At 37.0% G+C, this 22,226-nt stretch overlaps 4 protein-coding genes across 5 annotated transcripts; 1 reads left to right on the plus strand and 3 right to left on the minus strand.

Moving 5' to 3' along the window:
* Positions 1-78: 78 nt before the first annotated feature.
* On the minus strand, positions 79-2,625 carry LOC122341065 (vitelline membrane outer layer protein 1-like). The gene is made up of 5 exons (XM_043234389.1): positions 2,309-2,625; positions 1,275-1,396; positions 977-1,090; positions 310-494; positions 79-239 (listed from the first exon to the last, which is right to left on the minus strand). The coding sequence occupies exons 1-4, from the start codon at positions 2,510-2,512 to the stop codon at positions 311-313; spliced, it is 624 nt and encodes a 207-aa protein (XP_043090324.1). The 5' UTR covers positions 2,513-2,625; the 3' UTR covers positions 79-239; position 310.
* A 3,235-nt stretch (positions 2,626-5,860) lies between these two features.
* LOC122341067 (vitelline membrane outer layer protein 1-like) lies at positions 5,861-7,470 on the minus strand. Its single transcript, XM_043234393.1, has 4 exons — positions 7,237-7,470; positions 6,896-7,011; positions 6,673-6,786; positions 5,861-6,350 (listed from the first exon to the last, which is right to left on the minus strand). Exons 1-4 carry the CDS (start codon positions 7,441-7,443, stop codon positions 6,173-6,175), a joined length of 615 nt encoding a protein of 204 aa, XP_043090328.1. The 5' UTR covers positions 7,444-7,470; the 3' UTR covers positions 5,861-6,172.
* A 4,012-nt stretch (positions 7,471-11,482) lies between these two features.
* Positions 11,483-13,196, plus strand: LOC122341068 (vitelline membrane outer layer protein 1-like). Its single transcript, XM_043234394.1, has 4 exons — positions 11,483-11,837; positions 12,044-12,159; positions 12,273-12,386; positions 12,719-13,196. The coding sequence occupies exons 1-4, from the start codon at positions 11,631-11,633 to the stop codon at positions 12,894-12,896; spliced, it is 615 nt and encodes a 204-aa protein (XP_043090329.1). The 5' UTR covers positions 11,483-11,630; the 3' UTR covers positions 12,897-13,196.
* Positions 13,197-15,563: 2,367 nt separating this feature from the next.
* Positions 15,564-21,633, minus strand: cunh18orf54 (chromosome unknown C18orf54 homolog). 2 transcript variants are annotated; one of them, XM_043234377.1, is made up of 8 exons: positions 21,476-21,633; positions 20,356-20,639; positions 18,689-19,360; positions 17,751-17,904; positions 17,538-17,604; positions 17,291-17,467; positions 16,030-16,076; positions 15,564-15,957 (listed from the first exon to the last, which is right to left on the minus strand). In XM_043234377.1, exons 2-8 carry the CDS (start codon positions 20,612-20,614, stop codon positions 15,879-15,881), a joined length of 1,455 nt encoding a protein of 484 aa, XP_043090312.1. In that variant the 5' UTR covers positions 20,615-20,639; positions 21,476-21,633; the 3' UTR covers positions 15,564-15,878. The 2 variants fall into 2 exon arrangements, with proteins under 2 accessions (XP_043090312.1, XP_043090311.1); XM_043234376.1 differs by having other exon boundaries at positions 16,030-16,084; positions 17,290-17,467.
* Positions 21,634-22,226: the final 593 nt, after the last annotated feature.

Raw genomic sequence — 22,226 nt, forward strand, 5'->3', positions numbered from 1 at the left:
AGATGTGAGACTACATAGTGCTTCTTAGAAAGAGACTTTAATGCTAACATTTGGCACTAGCAGGATGGACCAGTCAACCAGTCTTGATCATCTTTTATTTTCAGATAATTACCGACTGACAAGCATGATCGCTTAAAACGCTGTGGTATGGCACGATTCATGTTAGCTTGTAATATCTGATCAATTAATACGATCCATCTGGTCTTCTTCCTGCTCTTGTCGTCGTCCTCCTCTTACACCTGAAAGAAAACCCAGCTCAGTCGCTCTGCAGTATGCGAGAATCCCAGTGTTCAATCACGTTTGCATCACCTCAATCGCAGCAGGACATCATCACGTCATTGAGAGCGGTGTCATCCCCACTAAACCCCTGATCCTCTTCTACCATTGTCGTGATGCCACAAATCCCTCTTCCCCGACACGCATTGCTCCAGTCGCCCCACTCGCCCTGGTCCGTACCGTCCCCCTGCAGCAAAGCCCCTCCGCTGCAGTTGAATCTGAAAAATGTGTCAGAAACCTCAAAATGGTTTGCTTTGGCCAAACAGACCACCAGAAATGTGATGCCACTCACGGATGCAATGAAAGTGGGCTTTCTGAAAAACAGAATAACTTCTTTTCTAACTTCCTTAAGTTCCTAAACATATCAACTGAGAAAAGCGCAATTTTTAATTTCCTGCCGGTCTTCGTCATGCTACTGGTCTAATCGGATTCAATGGTCTATGCTAAGCTATGCTAAAAGCGCTATCTCCAGACCTGGAGATCGACTGAATAGATTGCAAAACAGTAAAGCTCAGCTTATTAACTCTTGGTAAGGTGGAGAATGACTTTTTCCCCCCAAAATGGATTGTTTCTTTAACTTTTCAGACCTTTTTCATGCTCATACAGCAATGTAAAAAACCCACACAATAGACCCGCCTTAATTAAACAGATGATGAGGGAAAACCCCTAAAAACTCACAACAGCAGCGTAATATATTCACCTGATGTTGTTTGCGGCCGTGTCGTCTTTAAATCCTTGGTAAGGTTCGACTCTCAGCTGAAAAGCTTTCAAGAATCCAGAAGGACACCATTTGATTTCCGTCCACTGCCCCCAGCTGGAGAAAATCACAATTTAAGATTACGTTAAAGGTTTATTGAAGACAATCATTAAATCAATAATTCAGTCATCATTTTCAAAACCAACCTTGGATTATTTATCTAGTTTATGAAGAACCTTTAATGGAAGAATTCTTAATGATAACCTCAAGGAAACATTACTTAAGAATCTGAGTCTTTTACTTTCCCGTGTTGGACTGAATGGAGCTGACTTCTTCATCTGTGTCTTTGGACAGACTGACGCAGTAGAGACGAATCCCATTGAGCGCTGTGTTATCCCAAAAACCATAGGAACGTTTTTCCACCTCAAACACAACAACAAAAACATCAATTGTCTATTGCGAGTTAATTAACCAATAATAATACTCATGGCAGGTGCATTGGGGATTAACTTAAGTGACTAAACATAGTTGATTCTTACTGCACTGGGTTAAAAAAAGTAATTTTCCTTAAATGCCTTAATTCTGTTTTCCGCTACAAATATAACATGTTTATATCAAGATACATTTACTGGCAAACTGACATTCATTAGAGAGATGAAGACTCCTCTTGATTTATATCAAAATCCTCTCATTTGTGTGATTTGTGTTTTTTAGTTTTGCTCCCATTCACTTCCGGTCACACCAGGCCATTTTTAAACATATTACCAGTTATATTCGTCTGAAAGGAGAAAGCATATACATATGCATATTTTTTGGGTGAACTATCCCTTTAAGCCAGGGTTAAGCCATAGGTCGGTTATGATAGCGTTTAGGAAAAATAACATTACTGAAGTGAATCTTTAGACAAATTCAGATTTTAGCCTGGGACCTTGTTTGTGAATCCATGGATTAATGTCTTTTTATATTAATATTTTTGTATCTGAAATGTGACCCTGGAGCGCAAAACCAACAATTCATTATCGATTTTTTTAATGCCAAAAATCAATAGGATATTAAGTTAAATAGTGATAATTATTACATTTCCTACTGTAAATGTATCAGAATATTTGGGATTTGAAATATTCAAATATTTCCCCAACTTTAAAGGTGATTTTCTCAATATTTCATTTTTTTGCACCCTCAGATGCTAGATTTTCATATCTCAGATATCGTCCTATCATTACAAACCATACATCAATAGAAAGCCGATGCTGCACCTTAATTCAGGAACATATATTTGCATTGGAAACCAAGATAAAGAGACTAGGTAAGGTGTTTTGAACCTGTGAGCCTTACCTTGAGACTGAACCCTGCAGCATGCGTTCCTCTCGGACAAAATTCCCTTTGACTCCACGACCCAAACTTCATACCGTTGGATACCGCCAGAAGCGATATGAAAGTTCTTTCGACGTTCCTCTCAGAGCGTCTTCCTGCGGACTGAACGCTCACCTGCAGCCCAATAAAGGCTAGCAGTGAAAACATAGAAATAAAGCCATGCATTGCTACAGCTCTGGCTGATTGAAATACTGATGATTTTAAATCTGTTTGGTTTCTTCACCAAAAACCGATCTTGTTTTCTGAGCTATCTGTAGTCAGTCAACAGAACCTGCCTGATTATTGTTTTTTTATCGAGCCAATCACAACAACGCATTCACACAGTTTATCAATATTCCAGCCAATCAGCATCCAGTCGAACTGAACACACGTCAATGTCCTGTCAGTAAACAAACATGCCTTTAGTGTCCTTGGAACGTGTTTACTTGGTAAAATTCCCATAAAAGGTTGAGTTGCAGCTTTGATTTGGTAATTTGGGAGTTTTTCAACACAGACAATCTTGATATAATGGAAAAATACCACAAACAACTTTACTTCCTTGTAGTAAATATCTACACTTGTGAGGAAAACCCATATGACAAATTTAACTAGAAATATTTTCATACAATTTGACTTCTGAAGAGAGAAAGAATCAGTGTTGTAGTATGTATGCAGTCATTCAAGATGATAATGCGAAACTAAATGACTGCAAGTCAAACAAACTTTAAACAAACACTGACTAATCGGGTCGAATGCTGCTTATATAAACGCAAGAAACAGCTCTTATGAAGGTTTCTTCATCAGATTTGTAGAAAGGTGTCTCTGCATCAGGGTTTCATCAATGGATGTGAATGGGTGCCGTCGGAATGAGAGTCTGATAAAAACATCACAATAAACCACAGCCCTCCAGTCTGGAATAGAGAAGAGAGAGAAAGAAATCCATCAAGACGTTTTTTAACTAAAATCAGAGTCTCTTTCTTCAGTGAAAAAGTTGTCTCTTACATCAAAATTCAGCCCCATATTTGTTTAGATCTGTTTTGGACTTTTTCGCTTTAGGGAGTGTTGTTATGAATTATGGATATTGTAGTTAAAAGCGTCATCTTTCCAGATGTTAAATGATAGACTGGATTGGTGTGGATTACTTGTGGTGTTTTTATCTGCTGTTTGGATGCAAAAAAATGGCATTTTTCAAATTTGACAAATTTGACATTTCAAATTTTAGAGTTTTAAAAAGAACCTTTCTCCACTATAAAGACATTTTAACGCAATAAGAAAGTTGTAATAGGTGTAAAGGAACCATAAATGCCATAAGAGTACCTTTACTTTGAAGACTGCATAAAAATATATCCTCAGGTAAGAAAGATAAAGTTAACAGGGTTGACAGGAATACTTTAGGAATGCACAATGATTAATAAATCTATTAAAACTGAAAATTCCAGGCATTCTAAATTGTAGAAAACAAAAATCCGGATGCTTTTATTATTTAAACAATTTAATATAGTTAAGTTCTATATATCACCTAAAGAGTAGGCTACTGTTTTTCTGCAGATATCAACCTGAACACATTTAATAATCATGTTTCATATTTATTTCAGTAAAGCAATGAGCGGGGCTTCTCCGGCACCATGCCAGATCTATGGGGTGAAGTTCGGCTCCGTAAAAAAGTATGATCTTACATATTAAAAATGCGTTATGATATCACTTTCGAGTCAATGACATGAGGGATTGGGATCAGATTGTTTTGCTCTTATAAAAATAAGGAAGCCGTGAGGCGCAATGGTCAAAAATGTCCGTATAGTACGTATTTATACGGAAGAACTCATTTGAAAGAGTCAGAGCTCTTAATCGTAATTTACCGGTAATTTACTAGAAAAGACTGAGTGTGTGAAAGGAGCTAAACCCGTCCTCTGCATACGCTGTGAATTCAACATTTTCTTCTAATATGAGCATTTTCATCTAAGGACCTGCTCAAGTTGACTGCTTTGCTTAATATTAATGAAACACTAAATACTAAAGGTTGATGATATTATGGATTCCCAGCCCCTGGTATCTTTAGCAGACCTCCAAAATGTGTGATATACCTCCAGAAACACTACAGGTTGTAGTATAGATTACTTGTTACATTTCGGTTTCTAATATGTGTTATGTATTCCGTGTGTGTGTGTGTGTGTGTGTGTGTGTGTGTGTGTGTGTTTAAAGGAGATGGCACTGTACTCAATAGGGTTCACCTTTACTGTGTTGATTCATCTCAAGGCTCAGACTCGTATCAGAAGTACTCCTCAGATATAAATGGATATTAAACTCAGTGCAAAAAGTAATGCAGCAGGTTTTGCAGTTAATAAGAGATCTTATATTAAAAGTCAGAGGCACTTTTTAATGATTTTCACAATCCTGAGATCTTGGGTCAAGACAAACACCCAGCTGAGAGAGAGGAGAGCTTCACACCTCTGTACGATTGTCCACATCTTCCTTTAATCACTCTTCATTTATTTCCATCTAAACTCAGGACAATACAGGAGCATCCACACCAGCTTTCTTAATCAGAGTTCATTACAATGCAGCTATTGGTGTTTGAAACGTCTGTGTGTGTCTCATTCTCATAACAATAAAAGAGATGGCCATCAAGATCAGAAAACACTGCCAGGTCTTTCACACGAACGACCTCCTGAATGCAGCCCTGAAAGTGATAAAACCATTTATGAGCAAACAATAGCATTTGCTAACTTTGGGGCTTCTTTCTCTTTCTATGTTGCTATTATTATGTGTTTATGTTTAATTACTTACAGTATGTTCTATATTTGAAGGTATTTTGTATTGTCTATTTGTATTGAAGATATTTCTTCTTCTTCTGTCATTTTCAAGAGGAGTAAACAAAGTAAGACTTTTATTGGACTCTAGTACATAACAATAAAACTCTTGAATCATGAATCTTCAAAAGGCAGAATGAGAAAGAGCTCGGGGAATCTGTAAACACCATCGCTGTATCATTTTCTGCTACCGGGAAACTATTCCTGGAATATTAATAAATCATATTATTGATTTGTATGATTTGGATTGTGAATAATTGATACTATACTTGGACTGTAGAGGATATCTGTGAGCTGTTGACCAACTTAAATCCTGGTCAGTCTCAACCTCTGATTATTGTAAAATTAGAAAGTGTAGAAATAACAGAACGTTCATATAAAGTTACATTAGCAAACACTTCAGAGGAGGTTACTAATTATTAGGATCAGAATTCTAAAGCGAAGATTGTGATAACTTTTTTATTAATGACTGAATCATGGTTAGCTTTTGTGGGTTTTCTCTAGTAATTACTGAATACTTTGTAAACGTTTGAGTAAGATTCTGGTTAATAATTGACTTGGCTAGATTTAAATTATTTCTATGGGTTACCATGATCTTCACTTTAGAATACAGATCCAAAGAACTAGTAGTTTCTATGAAGGATGTCATGTAACTGGTGGTTGTTTTGTAACAACATGGAGATGTGTTGATGGAAAAAGGAAAATGGAAGTTCAAGGAATGAGGATAAATGAGATTCATTCATGATAGTCAATGATTTTATTCAGGTCATCAACATTAATCAGCAGACAAACACTTATGCCATTTATCCATGTTCACAGAGTTCATGTTTGTGGTGAAATACAGGAACTGATGAGAAACAATAAGTGAGATCTTGTTGTAAGAGAAGGTAAATGTGAGCTCATAACAGTATTCTGATCAATTATTATGAATGTATTGAATGAATGCTGTTCTCGTAAAAAGGCAAACTCAGATAAGATAGCACTAACATCACTGAGATCTTACACACAGCTCCACACTCTTGAGTGTTTGACTGTGACCTTAATCGCAGCAGAACATGCGCACGTCATTGAGAGCGGTGTCGTCTCCACGTCCTTGAGGCCCTTCTATCCGTGTCCTAAGGCCACAGATCCCTCTTCCTTCACACGTTTGACTCCAGTCTCCCCAGAAGCCCCAGTTTGTGCCTTCTCCTGCTAAAGAGCCTTGAGTGCATTTGAACCTGGAAAAAGACATTATGATTATAAATATTTGGTTTCAATCAATACGAACAAAACAAAGTCAAACTATTTTATTTTTAGCGTTTTTACACTTTAAAACAATTCAGTCATAATGTCTTTTTAAGTCTTGATCCACATTTTAATCCATTGTATAATGTCAACACAACAAATGATGTGAATTATTATTTTTAGTCACAGTCCGGAGCCCTGCCATCAGTTCAGTAAGATTGAGGGATGATAATAAAGAGTGATTTACAAGCAGTTTCTAAAGGACCAGTCATAACTAAATTAGATGAAAGGATTTTTAGCTCCACACAAACTCACAAGATGTTGTTTGCCGCCGTATCGTCACCGTTTCCTTGAGAAGGTTCGACTCTCAGCTGAAAACCAATCAAGAATCCAGAAGGACACCATTTGATTTCTGTCCACCGACCCCAGCTGAAGAAAAAACAGTTTACTGAAAATTTTTAAGAAAGTACATTTTGACTCTTATCTTAACGATACTTAATAACTGCCGCATCATATCTCTTCGGACCGAGCTCCTTACCTGCCTACATCTGACTGAACGGAGGCGTAGCTGTGATATGAGTTTGATGAATGAACGCAGTGAAGACGAATCCCGTTGAGTGCAGTGTCATCACCTTCACCGACAGGATCTTCCACCTTAACAACCAAACAAACAACATCACCAAGACGTATTAGAAAGAGAAAAGGAGGTATTCCTGGAGGGACAAACATCACACATTTTGGAGGTCTACTAAAGATGTGATCAGTTGAATCCATTTACTGTTGGAGTATCTTCAGGAACAGGGCTGGGAATCCAACCCAATCCACAATATCATTAAACTTCATGTTCATTCAAAAAGTTCAAGTCAAGTTTTGTCTCACCCTTAGACTGAAGCCTGCGGCCCACGTTCCAATCGGACACATGTCCCTGTGACCCCACGACCCCCATCCTCCTCCGTTCGGTACTGACATCTCCATTCTGTAATGTCTGTCGATGCTTCGCTGAAAACGAATTCCTGCGGACTCGACGCTCACCTGCAGCCCAGAAATGACTAGCAGTGAAAACATGACGGAAATGAAGCCATGCATCGCTGCAGCACTGATGGAGTAAAATACTGATGAAATAAATTAATCTGTTTGGTTTTGTAAATTAAAACCGAAGGAAGAGTTTCTTAAAAGCCAAAAGAGGAAAGCATTCTGAACTGTCTGTGGTCTGTCAGCACAAACTGATTGATTCTCAGCTGCTTCAGAATGCATTTATATATGTATAAGCTCCGCCCACTGGCCTATGAAAAATCTTAACATGCGCTTTATATAATCTCTTATTTTGTCCATTTTTTATTTAGTACTGTTGTGAGTAAGGTATTTTAAACAAAAGTCTAAAAGACTAAAAGTCTAAAAGTCTAAAAGTTTGAGAACCCTTGGTTATTAATACTATGTGTGTTAACCTGGATGATGTACAGTTGTGTTTTGTTTTGTGACGGTTGTTCATGAGTTCTGAACAGTTAAACTGAGTTCTGTTCTTCAGAAAAATCCTCTAGCTCCTGCAGATTCTTCAGTTTTCCAGCAGTTTTATTCATTATCAATATATTTGAACCCTTTCCAACGGTGGTTATATGAATTTGAGATCTATCTTTTCAAACTGAGGACAGTTTAGGACATAATAGACACAACTATTAAAAAAAGGTTCAAATATTCACTGACGCTCCAGAAAGAAACAAGATGAACTAAGAATTGGGGGTGAAAACTTGCAAACAGGAAAAAAAAAAAAAATATATATATATATATATATATATAGTAAACAATATAGGAAACAACAGAAGATACTAGAATGTTTCTGGAAGACAAATTAAGTACATTTTATCTTGATCTTCAAAAGTTTCACACCCTGCTCTTAATACATCCTGTTTCTTTCTGGAGCGTCAGTGAATATCTGAACCTTTTTTTAATAATTATGTTTGAGTCCTAAACTGTCCTCGGTGTGAAAAGATGGATCTCAATATCACACAGTCGCTGTTGAAAAGGGTTCAAATAATCAAAAGATGCTGGAAAACGGAAGACTGAAAACTGATTTTTCTGAAGAACAAACAAGTTTTGTTCAGAACAAGCAAGGGACTCATAAACAAAAACAGTCACAAATCATCCACAGTATTAACAGCCAAGGGTTTAATCGTTTTGCAATTTTTTTGTCTTGTGGACTATATGTAAACATTGTTTATATATAATATCTTACTCTGGACAGTACCAATTAAAAAAACATAACAAAATAAGAGATTATACAAAATGCATATCTTTAGTTTTAACAGATTGGGGTGCCCAAACTTTTGCATACAACTGTAAGTCCCCATAGAATATGTGATTATAGGTTGCCATCTCTCATAAAATGTTTGGACGTATCCTTCATTAAATATTTGACTTTCTCTAATCTCAAATATAAAACCAGGTCAATGATATTTTGTGTTCTTGTACATCAACACTGGGTTTTATCTTTAAATTAAAAGAAATATTTAGTGTTTTTAAATATTATTGTGTCCAAAGCGTAACACATATGGAGAAGCCTGCTTTTCCCAGGATAGATCACCAAGATTTCAGCATGATAGGTTTGGTTACTAATGCAAAGAGAAGAATTTTAACATGGACATGTAACAAAGTTATTGGCCTGTAGAAACTGCAGTCAAGTGGGTTTGTTCAGAAACAGTTTACCTTTTAACCCCCAAACACAGAATGAAAATGTACTTTTTTGGAGTATATCATCGACTACTAGATCGACACCTGAGATCTAGAGAGAGAGGAGAGCTTCACACCTCTGTACGATTGTCCACATCTTCCTTTAATCACTCTTCATTTATTTCCATCTAAACTCAGGACAATACAGGAGCATCCACACCAGCTTTCTTAATCAGAGTTCATTACAATGCAGCTATTGGTGTTTGAAACGTCTGTGTGTGTCTCATTCTCATAACAATAAAAGAGATGGCCATCAAGATCAGAAAACACTGCCAGGTCTTTCACACGAACGACCTCCTGAATGCAGCCTGCAGTCTGTGTCTGTGCGAATTATATTTATTCTTCTTCTATCATTCTCAAGAGGAGTAAACAAAGTAAGAATTTTATTGGACTCTAGTACATAACAATAAAACTCTTGAATCATGAATCTTCAAAAGGCAGAATGAGAAAGAGCTTCGGGAATTCGCAAACAAATTCGAAAAAATTCCTGAAATATTAATAAATCATATTATTGATTTGTATGATTTGGATTGTGGATAACTGAAGAGCAAGATAAATTGTACTCAATTTGTCTTCCAGAAACATTCTAGCATCTTCTGTTGTTTCCTATATTGTTTACTATATACATATTAAAAAATATTTTAAAGTAAGAAAACTTTAAACGTATTTATCCTGTTCGAAAGTTTTCACCCCCGGCTCTTTAGTGCATCTTGTTTCCTTCTGGAGCGTCAGTGAATATTTGAACCTTTTTTAATAGTTGTGTCTATTATGTCCTAAACTGTCCTCAGTGTGAAAAGAGATCTCAAATTCATATAACCACCGTTGGAAAGGGTTCAAATATATTGATAATGAATAAAAATGCTGGAAAACTGGAGAATCTGCAGGAGCTAGAGGATTTTTCTGAAGAACAGAACTCAGTTTAACTGTTCAGAACAAACTCATGATCATCCAGGTTAACACACTCATATTAACAACCAAGGATTCCCAAACGTAGGAGGGGGTTATTTTAATTCTTTTTTAATTCTGTTTCGTTCGTTAGGAGTCTGGGTCGCTTAGAGACCTTGTTTGGCCAGAACAGACTCACGACACATCTGGGCTAGTCCAGGTCTTAGTCAGAGATCGTTTACCTTAATGCAGCCATTTCCTCGATAGACTCAAAAAGAGTAATTTTTTATGCGTTCCCTAAGTAATAGCATGCTAAGCCAGTTTGGTGGCCAGAAGTCAAGATCTCAAGACGGCTCCATCCATCGATCGTTGATCTGACTCACCCTATCACGCCAACAATGCGGAAAACCTCAGAAGTCACTAACCTACTAGAAAAGTTATTTCAGACAATATTATAAGTTAACCCGAGATTAATGTTTATTTTGCCAGGCAAGAATAGGTTCCAAATTGGTATAATTCATAGACATTTGCACAACTGATCAGCAGTACAAAAATAACACAAAACTAAATAAAACCAACTTAAAAGGTGGGACACACACCACACTGCGGGCCAATCTGGCTACAGAATCGCGCCTTGTTGTGTTTTGTCACTTTCGTTATATACTCAGACCAGACAAAGAGATACCAAATGTAGTTATAAAAACCTTTTGGTGTTTAGGTTCCCGTGCTCCAGGGTCACACCTGGCTGGAACATGTTCAGAGACCCAAAAGGAGAACACACCTCCTTCTCAACAGAACACAGTTCTACCACGTTCTTAATCTTCTCCATACTATAAGTGATTACTGTGAAATTGAGACCAATTTACCAATAGCACTGAGACCTTTCAGATGAGACCAAACATGAGAGTGAAGAACAATAGGTTCATAAGACACATGACATATAATGCCTTATTCCTAATGAACTTTAAGCCAAGTCTTTTGGGCAGAAGGAGGGAAAGCAGGAAGAGCAGAGGTGAGGAGGGTGTCATAAACAAACCAAAGGGGGGGTTGTTTACTCTCTTTTTGAAGTCCTTTTGTTCCTTTGAATATCCCTTCTCAGATTAGTCTTATTGCATTTACAGGTTTTGATTCACCTCCGTACAAAAGCGCATGTTACGATTTTGCACAGATTCTGCAAGGGGTGCACAAACTTTTGCACACAACTGTGTAAAAGTATACTGGAGTCTGTCTAATGACCAAGACTGAATAGTTTGTGGAAAAGAGATATATCAAATGGAAGACTCGAAGTGCTACAGGAAGCTGAATGAACTAGTATAATATAAAGTAAAGGCTACATCGAATGATTTAAAGTATTGAAGTATTATTACACATTAGTAAGTATATATCATAAAACCTTTTTTAAAACTTTAACATATATTTCATTTAATATTGTTGAGTAAAAAGACAATGCAATGCCTTGCCATTGGCTGTTGTCATGGGCCAGTGGGCGGAGCTTATACATATATAAATGCATTCTGAAGCAGCTGAGAATCAATCAGTTTGTGCTGACAGACCACAGACAGTTCAGAAAGCTTTCCTCATCTGGCTTTTTAGAAACTCTTCTTTCGGTTGTAATTCACAACCAAACAGATTCATCAGTATTTTACTCCATCAGTGCTGCAGCGATGCATGGCTTCATTTCCGTCATGTTTTCACTGCTAGTCATTTCTGGGCTGCAGGTGAGCGTCGAGTCCGCAGGAATTCGTTTTCAGCGAAGCATCGACAGACATTACAGAATGGAGATGTCAGTACCGAACGGAGGAGGATGGGGGTCGTGGGGTCACAGGGACATGTGTCCGATTGGAACGTGGGCCGCAGGCTTCAGTCTAAGGGTGAGACAAAACTTGACTTGAACTTTTTGAAAGAACATGAAGTTTAATGATATTGTGGATTGGGTTGGATTCCCAGCCCTGTTCCTGAAGATACTCCAACAGTAAATGGATTCAACTGATCAGTAGACCTTGTTTGTGTCCCTCCAGGAATACCTCCTTTTCTCTTTCTAATACGTCTTGGTGATGTTGTTTGTTTGGTTGTTAAGGTGGAAGATCCTGTCGGTGAAGGTGATGACACTGCACTCAACGGGATTCGTCTTCACTGCGTTCATTCATCAAACTCATATCACAGCTACGCCTCCGTTCAGTCAGATGTTGGCAGGTAAGGAGCTCGGTCCGAAGAGATATGATGCAGCAGTTATTAAGTATCGTTAAGATAAGAGTCAAAATGTATTTTCTTGAAAATACCGATCAGTAAACCTGTTTTTTCTTCAGCTGGGGTCGGTGGACAGAAATCAAATGGTGTCCTTCTGGATTCTTGATTGGTTTTCAGCTGAGAGTCGAACCTTCTCAAGGAAACGGTGACGATACGGCGGCAAACAACATCTTGTGAGTTTGTGTGGAGCTAAAAATCCTTTCATCTAATTTAGTTATGACTGGTCCTTTAGAAACTGCTTGTAAATCACTCTTTATTATCATCCCTCAATCTTACTGAACTGATGGCAGGGCTCTGGACTGTGACTAAAAATAATAATTCACATCATTTGTTGTGTTGACATTATAAAATGGATTAAAAAGTGGATCAAGACTTAACTAAGCTAAACATGACATTATGACTGAATTGTTTTAAAGTGTAAAAAACATACAAAACATATTTTTGACTTTGTTTTGTTCGTATTGAATAAAAACCAAATATTTATAATCATAATGTCTTTTTCCAGGTTCAAATGCACTCAAGGCTCTTTAGCAGGAGAAGGCACAAACTGGGGCTTCTGGGGAGACTGGAGTCAAACGTGTGAAGGAAGAGGGATCTGTGGCCTTAGGACACGGATAGAAGGGCCTCAAGGACGTGGAGACGACACCGCTCTCAATGACGTGCGCATGTTCTGCTGCGATTAAGGTCACAGTCAAACACTCAAGAGTGTGGAGCTGTGTGTAAGATCTCAGTGATGTTAGTGCTATCTTATCTGAGTTTGCCTTTTTACGAGAACAGCAAGACGATCATCTGATTCATAATAATTGATCAGAATACTGTTATGAGCTCACATTTACCTTCTCTTACAACAAGATCTCACTTATTGTGTCTCATCAGTTCCTGTATTTCACCACAAACATGAACTCTGTGAACATGGATAAATGGCATAAGTGTTTGTCTGCTGATTAATGTTGATGACCTGAATAAAATCATTGACTATCATGAATGAATCTCATTTATCCTCATTCCTTGAACTTCCATTTTCCTTTTTCCATCAACACATCTCCATGTTGTTACAAAACAACCACCAGTTACATGACATCCTTCATAGAAACTACTAGTTCTTTGGATCTGTATTCTAAAGTGAAGATCATGGTAACCCATAGAAATAATTTAAATCTAGCCAAGTCAATTATTAACCAGAATCTTACTCAAACGTTTACAAAGTATTCAGTAATTACTAGAGAAAACCCACAAAAGCTAACCATGATTCAGTCATTAATAAAAGTTATCACAATCTTCGCTTTAGAATTCTGATCCTAATAATTAGTAACCTCCTCTGAAGTATTTGCTAATGTAACTTTATATGAACGTTCTGTTATTTCTACACTTTCTAATTTTACAATAATCAGAGGTTGATTTAAGTTGGTCAACAGCTCACAGATATCCTCTACAGTCCAAGTATAGTATCAATTATTCACAATCCAAATCATACAAATCAATAATATGATTTATTAATATTCCAGGAATAGTTTCCCGGTAGCAGAAAATGATACAGCGATGGTGTTTACAGATTCCCCGAGCTCTTTCTCATTCTGCCTTTTGAAGATTCATGATTCAAGAGTTTTATTGTTATGTACTAGAGTCCAATAAAAGTCTTACTTTTGTTTACTCCTCTTGAAAATGACAGAAGAAGAAGAAATATCTTCAATATAAATAGACAATACAAAATACCTTCAAATATAGAACATACTAATATAGAAGTAAGAGTAAGTAATTAAACATACACATAATAATAGCAACATAGAAAGAGAAAGAAGCCCCAAAGTTAGCAAATGCTATTGTTTGCTCATAAATGGTTTTATCACTTTCGGGGCTGCATTCAGGAGGTCGTTCGTGTGAAAGACCTGGCAGTGTTTTCTGATCTTGATGGCCATCTCTTTTATTGTTATGAGAATGAGACACACACAGACGTTTCAAACACCAATAGCTGCATTGTAATGAACTCTGATTAAGAAAGCTGGTGTGGATGCTCCTGTATTGTCCTGAGTTTAGATGGAAATGAAGAGCGATTAAAGGAAGATGTGGACAATCGTACAGAGGTGTGAAGCTTTGTGAGAGCAGTGTGATTGATGTAAATTGAAAAAAACCCAGACTTTTTCCACACGTTCTATGCTGGTCAAAACATGAGTGACTCTTAGACACCAATATTTAAAAACACTAGACACTATCTTTAATTTAGAGATAAATCCCAGTGTACAAATTGCTATTTTTAGTGTACAAGAACACAAAATATAATTGACCTGGATGTGTGACCTGGTTTTATATTTGAAATGGGAGAAAATTAAATATTAAGAGATAAGTCCAAAAAAATGTATGGGAGGTGGCAACCTAAGAAAAATCACATATTCTAAAAAAAATGAAGTCTCTCCCCCCTTAACTGATTATAACACAACATTGCTTAAACGTGATCACTAATATTGGGTTTTAAAATGATTTAATGCAATGTATTGAATTGTATTATCCCGTATGTGCTTATCCTATAATGTATATGCATTTTATATTTCACTCACGCTCTCAGGTTCATGTCTTCATCAACATTTTATCCATCTTCTAGATGCATTAGGAACGAAGATTCGAGTGGTAATAGGCGTGTGAAGCTATCCAGTGTTCATGTTGCGATAACTTCATATATCACAGCATCATCACAATCAGATCTGCCACCAAAACCTTCTCGGTTCAGAATGTCAACAAAACAAACGCCATCTGCCCCTGACTACTACTTCCCTCTTAATTACGGCAAACCTGCTGCTTTATAAACTTGTAGTCGAATCCCATTGAGCGCCATCTCCTTGAACGGGATCTTCGGTAACGCTTCATTTGAAGGTGTCTATGATAACCGTTGCATTTACACAAAAAGTACTTATCATGCAGCTAAGTTACGGCACGGTTCGATGTAATAAGCCGCTAATGACACACATTTGTAACAGACAGCTACTTATGTAACCGAAACGTTACATTAAACTTTATACAATGTAATTAGAAATTCAAGTAGCTACTTCAAATAAGCGTATCGAGATGTGTATCTATACTGTTCACCACAGCTTAAATACACGTAATACCTTTCTAATGGCATTCAAATATTACACAGGCTTCAAACTAAGTGTATCTAGATTGCAGTTAATTGTAAGCAGCTGTGAAACAGACATTATTATCCCCGAATACCATTTTGGTTGATAAAACACATGTTTAGTCTACCGATTCTGTATTTTTCATTAGCATGCATCGCAACAGAGAAGACGACCCTAAAATAAATGCCAGGCAAGAACAGGAACGATCGCAAGGAAGCAAGTGTTAAAGGAAACGATTCCTTTAAACTCTCTCAAACCCGTACAAGTTTTATTTCTTTTGAGGCACAAGTAAAAGCATTTTAATACAACTTCTGAATAGTTCGCATGAAGTAAAATAAATACACACAGAACATCAGCCTCAGTTAGCTACGGACCGTTAACAAAACTAAATGTTAGCCAGTGACCTGCATGAGAACACACTTGAGACAAACACTTCAGTGTTTTTTGACTGATTAGGTCCCTTCGAAACAGCTTTATTCTATTCATCTTTCACGGGGCTTTTAAAGGTCCCCTAACGTGATCCACGAAGCGTCTGTATCTGTCTGACTTCTGACGTTAGCCGTCTGCCCCGTCCTCCTTCCTTTGGTTCATGTCGTCCACAAGTGTTTTCAGCCTGTCCAGGTGATGAAGAGCTCTGAGAAAACAGACGAAAGATCAACGCCAACGAAGCAGTTTGAGCTGATGATACGAGACCGACCCTCCTGACCTTTCTAATGACTCCACGTTTCCCAGCTCCGTTTCTTCTGTGTCCTTCTGAGAAAAAAATCATCAAAAACACCAAACGTCAGCTTTACAGAATGACGTATTCAGAGCAATAAACTGCAGGAAGCTACTTTTATTGTTTTAAGACTTAACACTAAAAATAAGTCGTTTTAACCCAACTTTGGGACATACAAAGACTAACCCAGCTGCTGCGGTAACGTTTTAACCCACATTTAAGTCTATATTTGAACCATTGACTATTTATATATTTATATATTTTATACCTTTTCAGCTTAAAAAAATGTGGACATTCTGCAAAACATCTGATTTTGTGTTTTGCAAAGGAAAGAAAATAAATCATTAGGAGTAAAATAATATATTAATATAATATATTAAATATTATATTAAGTAATATATTCTCTACTGTTCTCCATGGAAGCCCGTTTACATCAATAAAGAAATAAAAACGGTAATTCTACCGTAATTCTGACTTTTTTCCACACAATTCAAAATTACGTTCCTGACTATTCCAGAATAATAATATCTAAAAACGATAAGAAATGAACTCATTTTCTGAAATACTAATTTCACACCTGACTATTATTTTTTTCCCCCGACACAAAATAAATTCCGCCTTTTAATCAATTCTGAAAAAGCGGCAAAATTGTGACACTAGAATTGAACGAATTTTACGGAGTTTGCGTCTCGCAATTCTGTTCTGCTTCAAAACAAAAACAGAAAAAGGTTAAATGTGACTTTTTCTTTGACAGTTCTGAGAAAAAGTCCAAACTGTGCAAAGTCAGAATTGCAAGAAAAACGTCTGAATGATAAAACGTTCCTTTTTATTCCGACGTCCACTTTGCTATTGGATCTTGATACAAAAACGAACGCTATCCGCGATTGTCAAAGTGACGCTGGAGCACAAAACCAGTCACGAGGGTTCATTTTTTAAAATTGAGATTCATGCATCACCGAAAGCTGAATAAATATTGGTGTGTGGTTCGTTGGCCAATATTTAGCTACAGCTGTTTGAAAATCTGGAATCTGGGGTGCTAAAAATACATAAATAATTGGGAAACGTTGTTCAAATGAGGTTCTTAGCAATGCATATTACTAATCACGGGTTAAGTTTCCATATATTTACAGAAAATCGTCACGGAGCGTGATCTTTACTAATTTTTGGCATAAAAGAACATCGTCCCGTGCAGTGACTGCTTTTGTGCTTTCGTCGGTTATAACGGGAGCAGCGCAGGTTTCCCATTCACCAGCTGCGGTGCGTCTCCGTCCAGATGCGCGACTGAAGCGGTCTCGGAGTCACCGGAGGCGTGTGATTGGCCGATCCCGTGCTCGACGGACTGCAGGCGGAACAGCATGTGTTTGAGCGCCTCCACCGGACCCGGATGCTTTCTGCTGCTGTATCCTGACGAACAGGAAGCTGCAGACTGGAGACAGACAGGTTTACGCCGAAGAGCACTGGCTTTGAATGAACAGGAGGCTTCGTCGTGACTGTACCTTGCTCCTCTGAAGTTCCTCAGGCGCCGGAGCTTCATCAGCGCCACCCACTGGCACCGGAGGTTTACTACAGATACGTTTGATGTGTGTTATCTACTAGACGCTTTTATTTAAAGCAGTTGACGCTTCATTCATTCATGCATTCCCTGAAAATCAAACCTAAGACCTCTGCATTGCTTTTAAGAGCAATAAATGAGGGTTTCCATCACTCACAAGGTCACAGGTGGATCGTCCCAGGACCGGTCCGCGTCCAGAGCGTCCTCCGTATCTCCTGAAACGTCGTGCTCCTTCACCGGCTCACAGAGAGCAAAGGAAGGAGAGTTTAACATCTGCTCGGCTCGGAAGATCAGAGAACCAATCTTATCATCTGAACAGAGAGAAACAAAAGAAACGTAAAAATATTAAACGTATTCATTTCAATGAACCGAAAAAGACTTTTATTATAATGCAGTTTTATTTGATTTATTTCAGTTCAATCTGAATAAAAACTAACAATACAATAGAAAAATAGTAAAAAAAAAGAAACCAATAAAATATCTTGTATGATCTAAATCTAAATAGAAAATATTAAATATATGAATTATGCTATGCAACAGAAAAATATTAATGCATTACTATATCAGTTTGTTAACTGAAACAACATTTCTAATTTCCATTTAATTAAGTTTACTTAAATTACTAAATAAAACACTATTGAATATCGAAAACAAAAAAAACTGCTAAAACCTAAACAAAAATTAAATGAATGGAACAGTATAAAATAAAAAATAAAAAAACTCATTAAAATCAATTTAATATTAGTGATCATATTAAATAAAAATATGAATAAACCACTGAAATAAAATAAAACGATCTGTTGCCAAGATATTTAATTCAAGTCAAAAACTAAAATTACTAACTGAAATAAAATGACTAAAACCAGAAATAAAAAATAGAAAAAAATATTAAAATGAATAACAAATAAAAGCTAATCAAATAAAACTAATAAAAACTAAAACAAAAATATTAAATATATAAATTATTAAATATCAAAATATTAATATCATCATATTATATTAATGATACTAAAATAACACCATAAAAGTTAGTAGATAATACTTTTTAATAATTTAATTTGCACTTTTGGATAAAATATTCTTAAACTGGCAAACCTTTGAAAAGTGTTCCTTTATGAATCGGTCCTCTCTTCTGCTCAAACTGTAGACGCAGATCTCTCAGACTGCACTGACCGATGGACTGGGATCCATACGGCTCTCCCGAGTGACCTTTGACACCTCGCTGCCGTTCTCCACGGGGCTCTTCCGGTTCTCCGACCCACGAAGGAACTCCGGGAGGAAGAGGTTCTTCACACTGCCTCAGCCACGCCGGGTACTTCAGCTCGGGAACGCTGGTCATCCCCGAAAAATCCATTTCTGATTTCTGGCTGGTCATCCAGCGCGGGAGATGACTGGATCTGGGCGTGTCGGCTGGAAGCGTCCGATTGGCCGGCGGGGCGTCGGGGGGAGGAGCTCGATGCCGAGAACGCAAGCCGCCCAACGTTAAATCATCCGCGGGGAGAGTTTTCCTGCTCCCTGCTGGAACGGGTCGCTGTTTACGGACCGCAACGGGCCGGGAGTGTGACCGGGAGCTAGAGTTGAAGCTCCATCCCAACGGAAAGCTCCCAGAGCGGGAGAGGAGGGCCGAGGTGCGGGTCACGGGGAGAGAGCCGTCATTCGGGAGAACCAGAAGGTCGTCGGTGGTCATACTGAGCCGATCCGAGTCTCCGCTCCGGACGGGAATGTTCAGGAAGATCAGCTCTTCATCCGTCAAACTCGTCTTCAGCACTGAACACGACGAGCAAATAAAAACACAGAAGATCAAAAGAATGTAGAAAAAAACTAATATTAAAGTAAAAGTTCAAGCACTAAAATATGACCCTGGAAAGGATAATATTTGGCTGAGATACAAATAAATCTGGAAACTGAGGGTGCAAAAAAACAAAACAAAACTTAATAAATTATGAGAAAATCACCTTTAAAGTGTCCAAATGAAGGTAATAAATATGTATATATATATATATATATATATATATATATATATATATATATATATATATATATATATATATATATAATATATATTATTTATGGTATGAAATTTACTAAATATCTTCATGGAATATGATCTTTACTTAATATCCTAATGATTTATAGCATAAAATAAAAATAGATTTTTGTGACGCACTCAATGTATGTAAAACTTAAATAATTATTGTTAAAATTATTAAATTGCATTTCAGTTAATTAAAATCAAATAAATATTAGGTGAAATGTTTAAAAAAACCTTGTAATTAAATAGTAATACAAATTCAAGAAACTTAAATTAGGAATAATTAATAATAATAATAATAATAATAATATAATGTTAATGCATAATAAATAGCATATTATTAATGAGACTCAGATAACACTGTGCTGATCAGTTATTACAGATAACTATAACTTAAAGAAAAGTTAACTGAATATAAAATAATTTTTTTTTTATTTCAGCTAGTTGCCAAAGCCGTATTTTCTGTTTTCATTCAGTAAAACTCGATGCAAATAAATAAAATAAAAATGACATATTTATAAAAGCAAAAATTAAAACAACAATTAAAATATACAAAAAACACATAAAAATACTAGTTTAACTAAAATGTGAATTAAATATTAAAAGTTATTCACAATTATAACTGCAACTATAATATTATCTCAGAGATAGTAAAATCACGCTGCTGCTAATTTTAACATATATTTCTGGTTAAATACAGTTTCTCCCTGCTGGCTGACGGTTGCCTTACCGTCTCTGTTTCTGGGACGAGGTCTTGAAGTGTCTTCAGGCAGCTGAAGTGTCCCGGTGGTGGTCTCAGAGTCCCGCAGACTCCTCTGGAAGTCGGTGATGTAAGCGTCCAGCGCGTCCGACGCAGACGTGTAGTGTCTGTCTCTGTATTTGATGACGGGGACCGGCTCCGGACGGAAGGAGCTCTGCAGGAGTCCTGAAGTGGCCAGCAGAGACGTGACGCTCGACTCAGGAGACACCGGACTGTCTTTAGACGCCATCGTCACCCGCTGGACGCATGGTGCTCTGCAAACACACACACACACACACACACACACACACACACACACACACACACACACACACACACACACACACACACACACAGTATGCATTTTAGAACTCAGGGTCCTCAAGCCATTTTACCACGTATAAATGTCACAAAACATTTCTGGTTTCTTTTTAATAATATGACATAATAAAATTGGCATAATAAAATAAATTGTCAACCCATGAAAGCATGTATAATAAAAAATAATTAAAAAAATGTTCACCAAATAAAAAGTTGCATGGCATTCCTATCTATGACAGATAAGATTATAATGATTCAGTTATAAAATACAAGCTTAATCTAAATAAATGATTAAAAATAAAATGTAATAAAATAAATAAAAATAGTATGTTTTTTCCAAATAACATTTTCCTCATTGCCTATATTTTTTCCCCTAATTTTATTCTACATAAATAAGCCTATTATTATTATTATTTTAAACGTCTTTAAACGCGTGATAGTCCTTTCGGGGTCTGTGGCATCTGAAGGATTACATGAACTAATGCTAACCTAGATTTTATAATTTAATAAGTTTAGTAAAATAGTATTTTTTTAACAGTTCTTTAACACCTTCAGGTTCATATGTTTGACAGGTATCCAGGAGTTTCTGGTTCATACTTTCTGCTGGAAATAGACCTTAAAGGCATATTATTAATGTACCACAAGAAGTTTATTGTGTTTAATGATCAGTAGAGAGTGTGATTAAATAAAGGCGATATGTTTTTCTGATATGATTCTGCTAATGTTTCGAAACGGTTTTAACTTTCGCTTTCCTGCACGACGGCTGACTTTACCCAAAACAGAAACTCACCGGAACAATATCACGGCATACCACGAACAGAATTTGAAAGTGGTGATAAATTCAAGTAAAGTTGACCAGAAGATCCCGTACAGAAACACTCCCGCTAAACATCCCACGGAAAACTCAAATCACTCAGACAACCGCCAGCGGTTCTGCGCATGCGTGCACAGACACGTGACCTTCTCAGTTTTGTTTTTGAGTCACGTGACTTCTCGAAACGTTCTACGCGCGGTAGCTGCGCCACTCGAATTATTAACAAACCAAAACTTGATTTATCACCGGCAGACTTTGAAAACCACTTGTATAATGGACAGGAAAGCAATAATAAGTGGTTGAAATTCTTCATTTATGTTACAGTAACGTGGAGGTCCGCCCAACCTAATTAAATGAGGATTCTAATGAAATCAGATCACAGACTAATGTGTTATAAAAGTTCATGACTCACGAGTGGGCTGCGGTTCTTTCGTTAGAAATAGAGTAAGATACACGGTAAACGGCGCGAAACTAGTGTCAATATGGGCGTGTCGCTAAGCGATCGGTTTCACTGGACCAGTAATAATTTATTATAATAATTACTTTACTTCTCCATTATGTATTTTAAATCGAAATGTCAATTAAAATGTATTAATCAAAAGTAATTTATTGCCTACGTATCCCGCGCTGTCATGTGATAGCTGTTACTTTTCTCAGCGCTGACCGATTTACTCACCTGTGGTAACAGCCTATATACACATATTTTTATACTAAATTAAACCGCGTA

Source organism: Puntigrus tetrazona, unplaced genomic scaffold (assembly GCF_018831695.1).
Source record: "Puntigrus tetrazona isolate hp1 unplaced genomic scaffold, ASM1883169v1 S000001111, whole genome shotgun sequence".
NCBI lineage: Eukaryota > Metazoa > Chordata > Actinopteri > Cypriniformes > Cyprinidae > Puntigrus > Puntigrus tetrazona.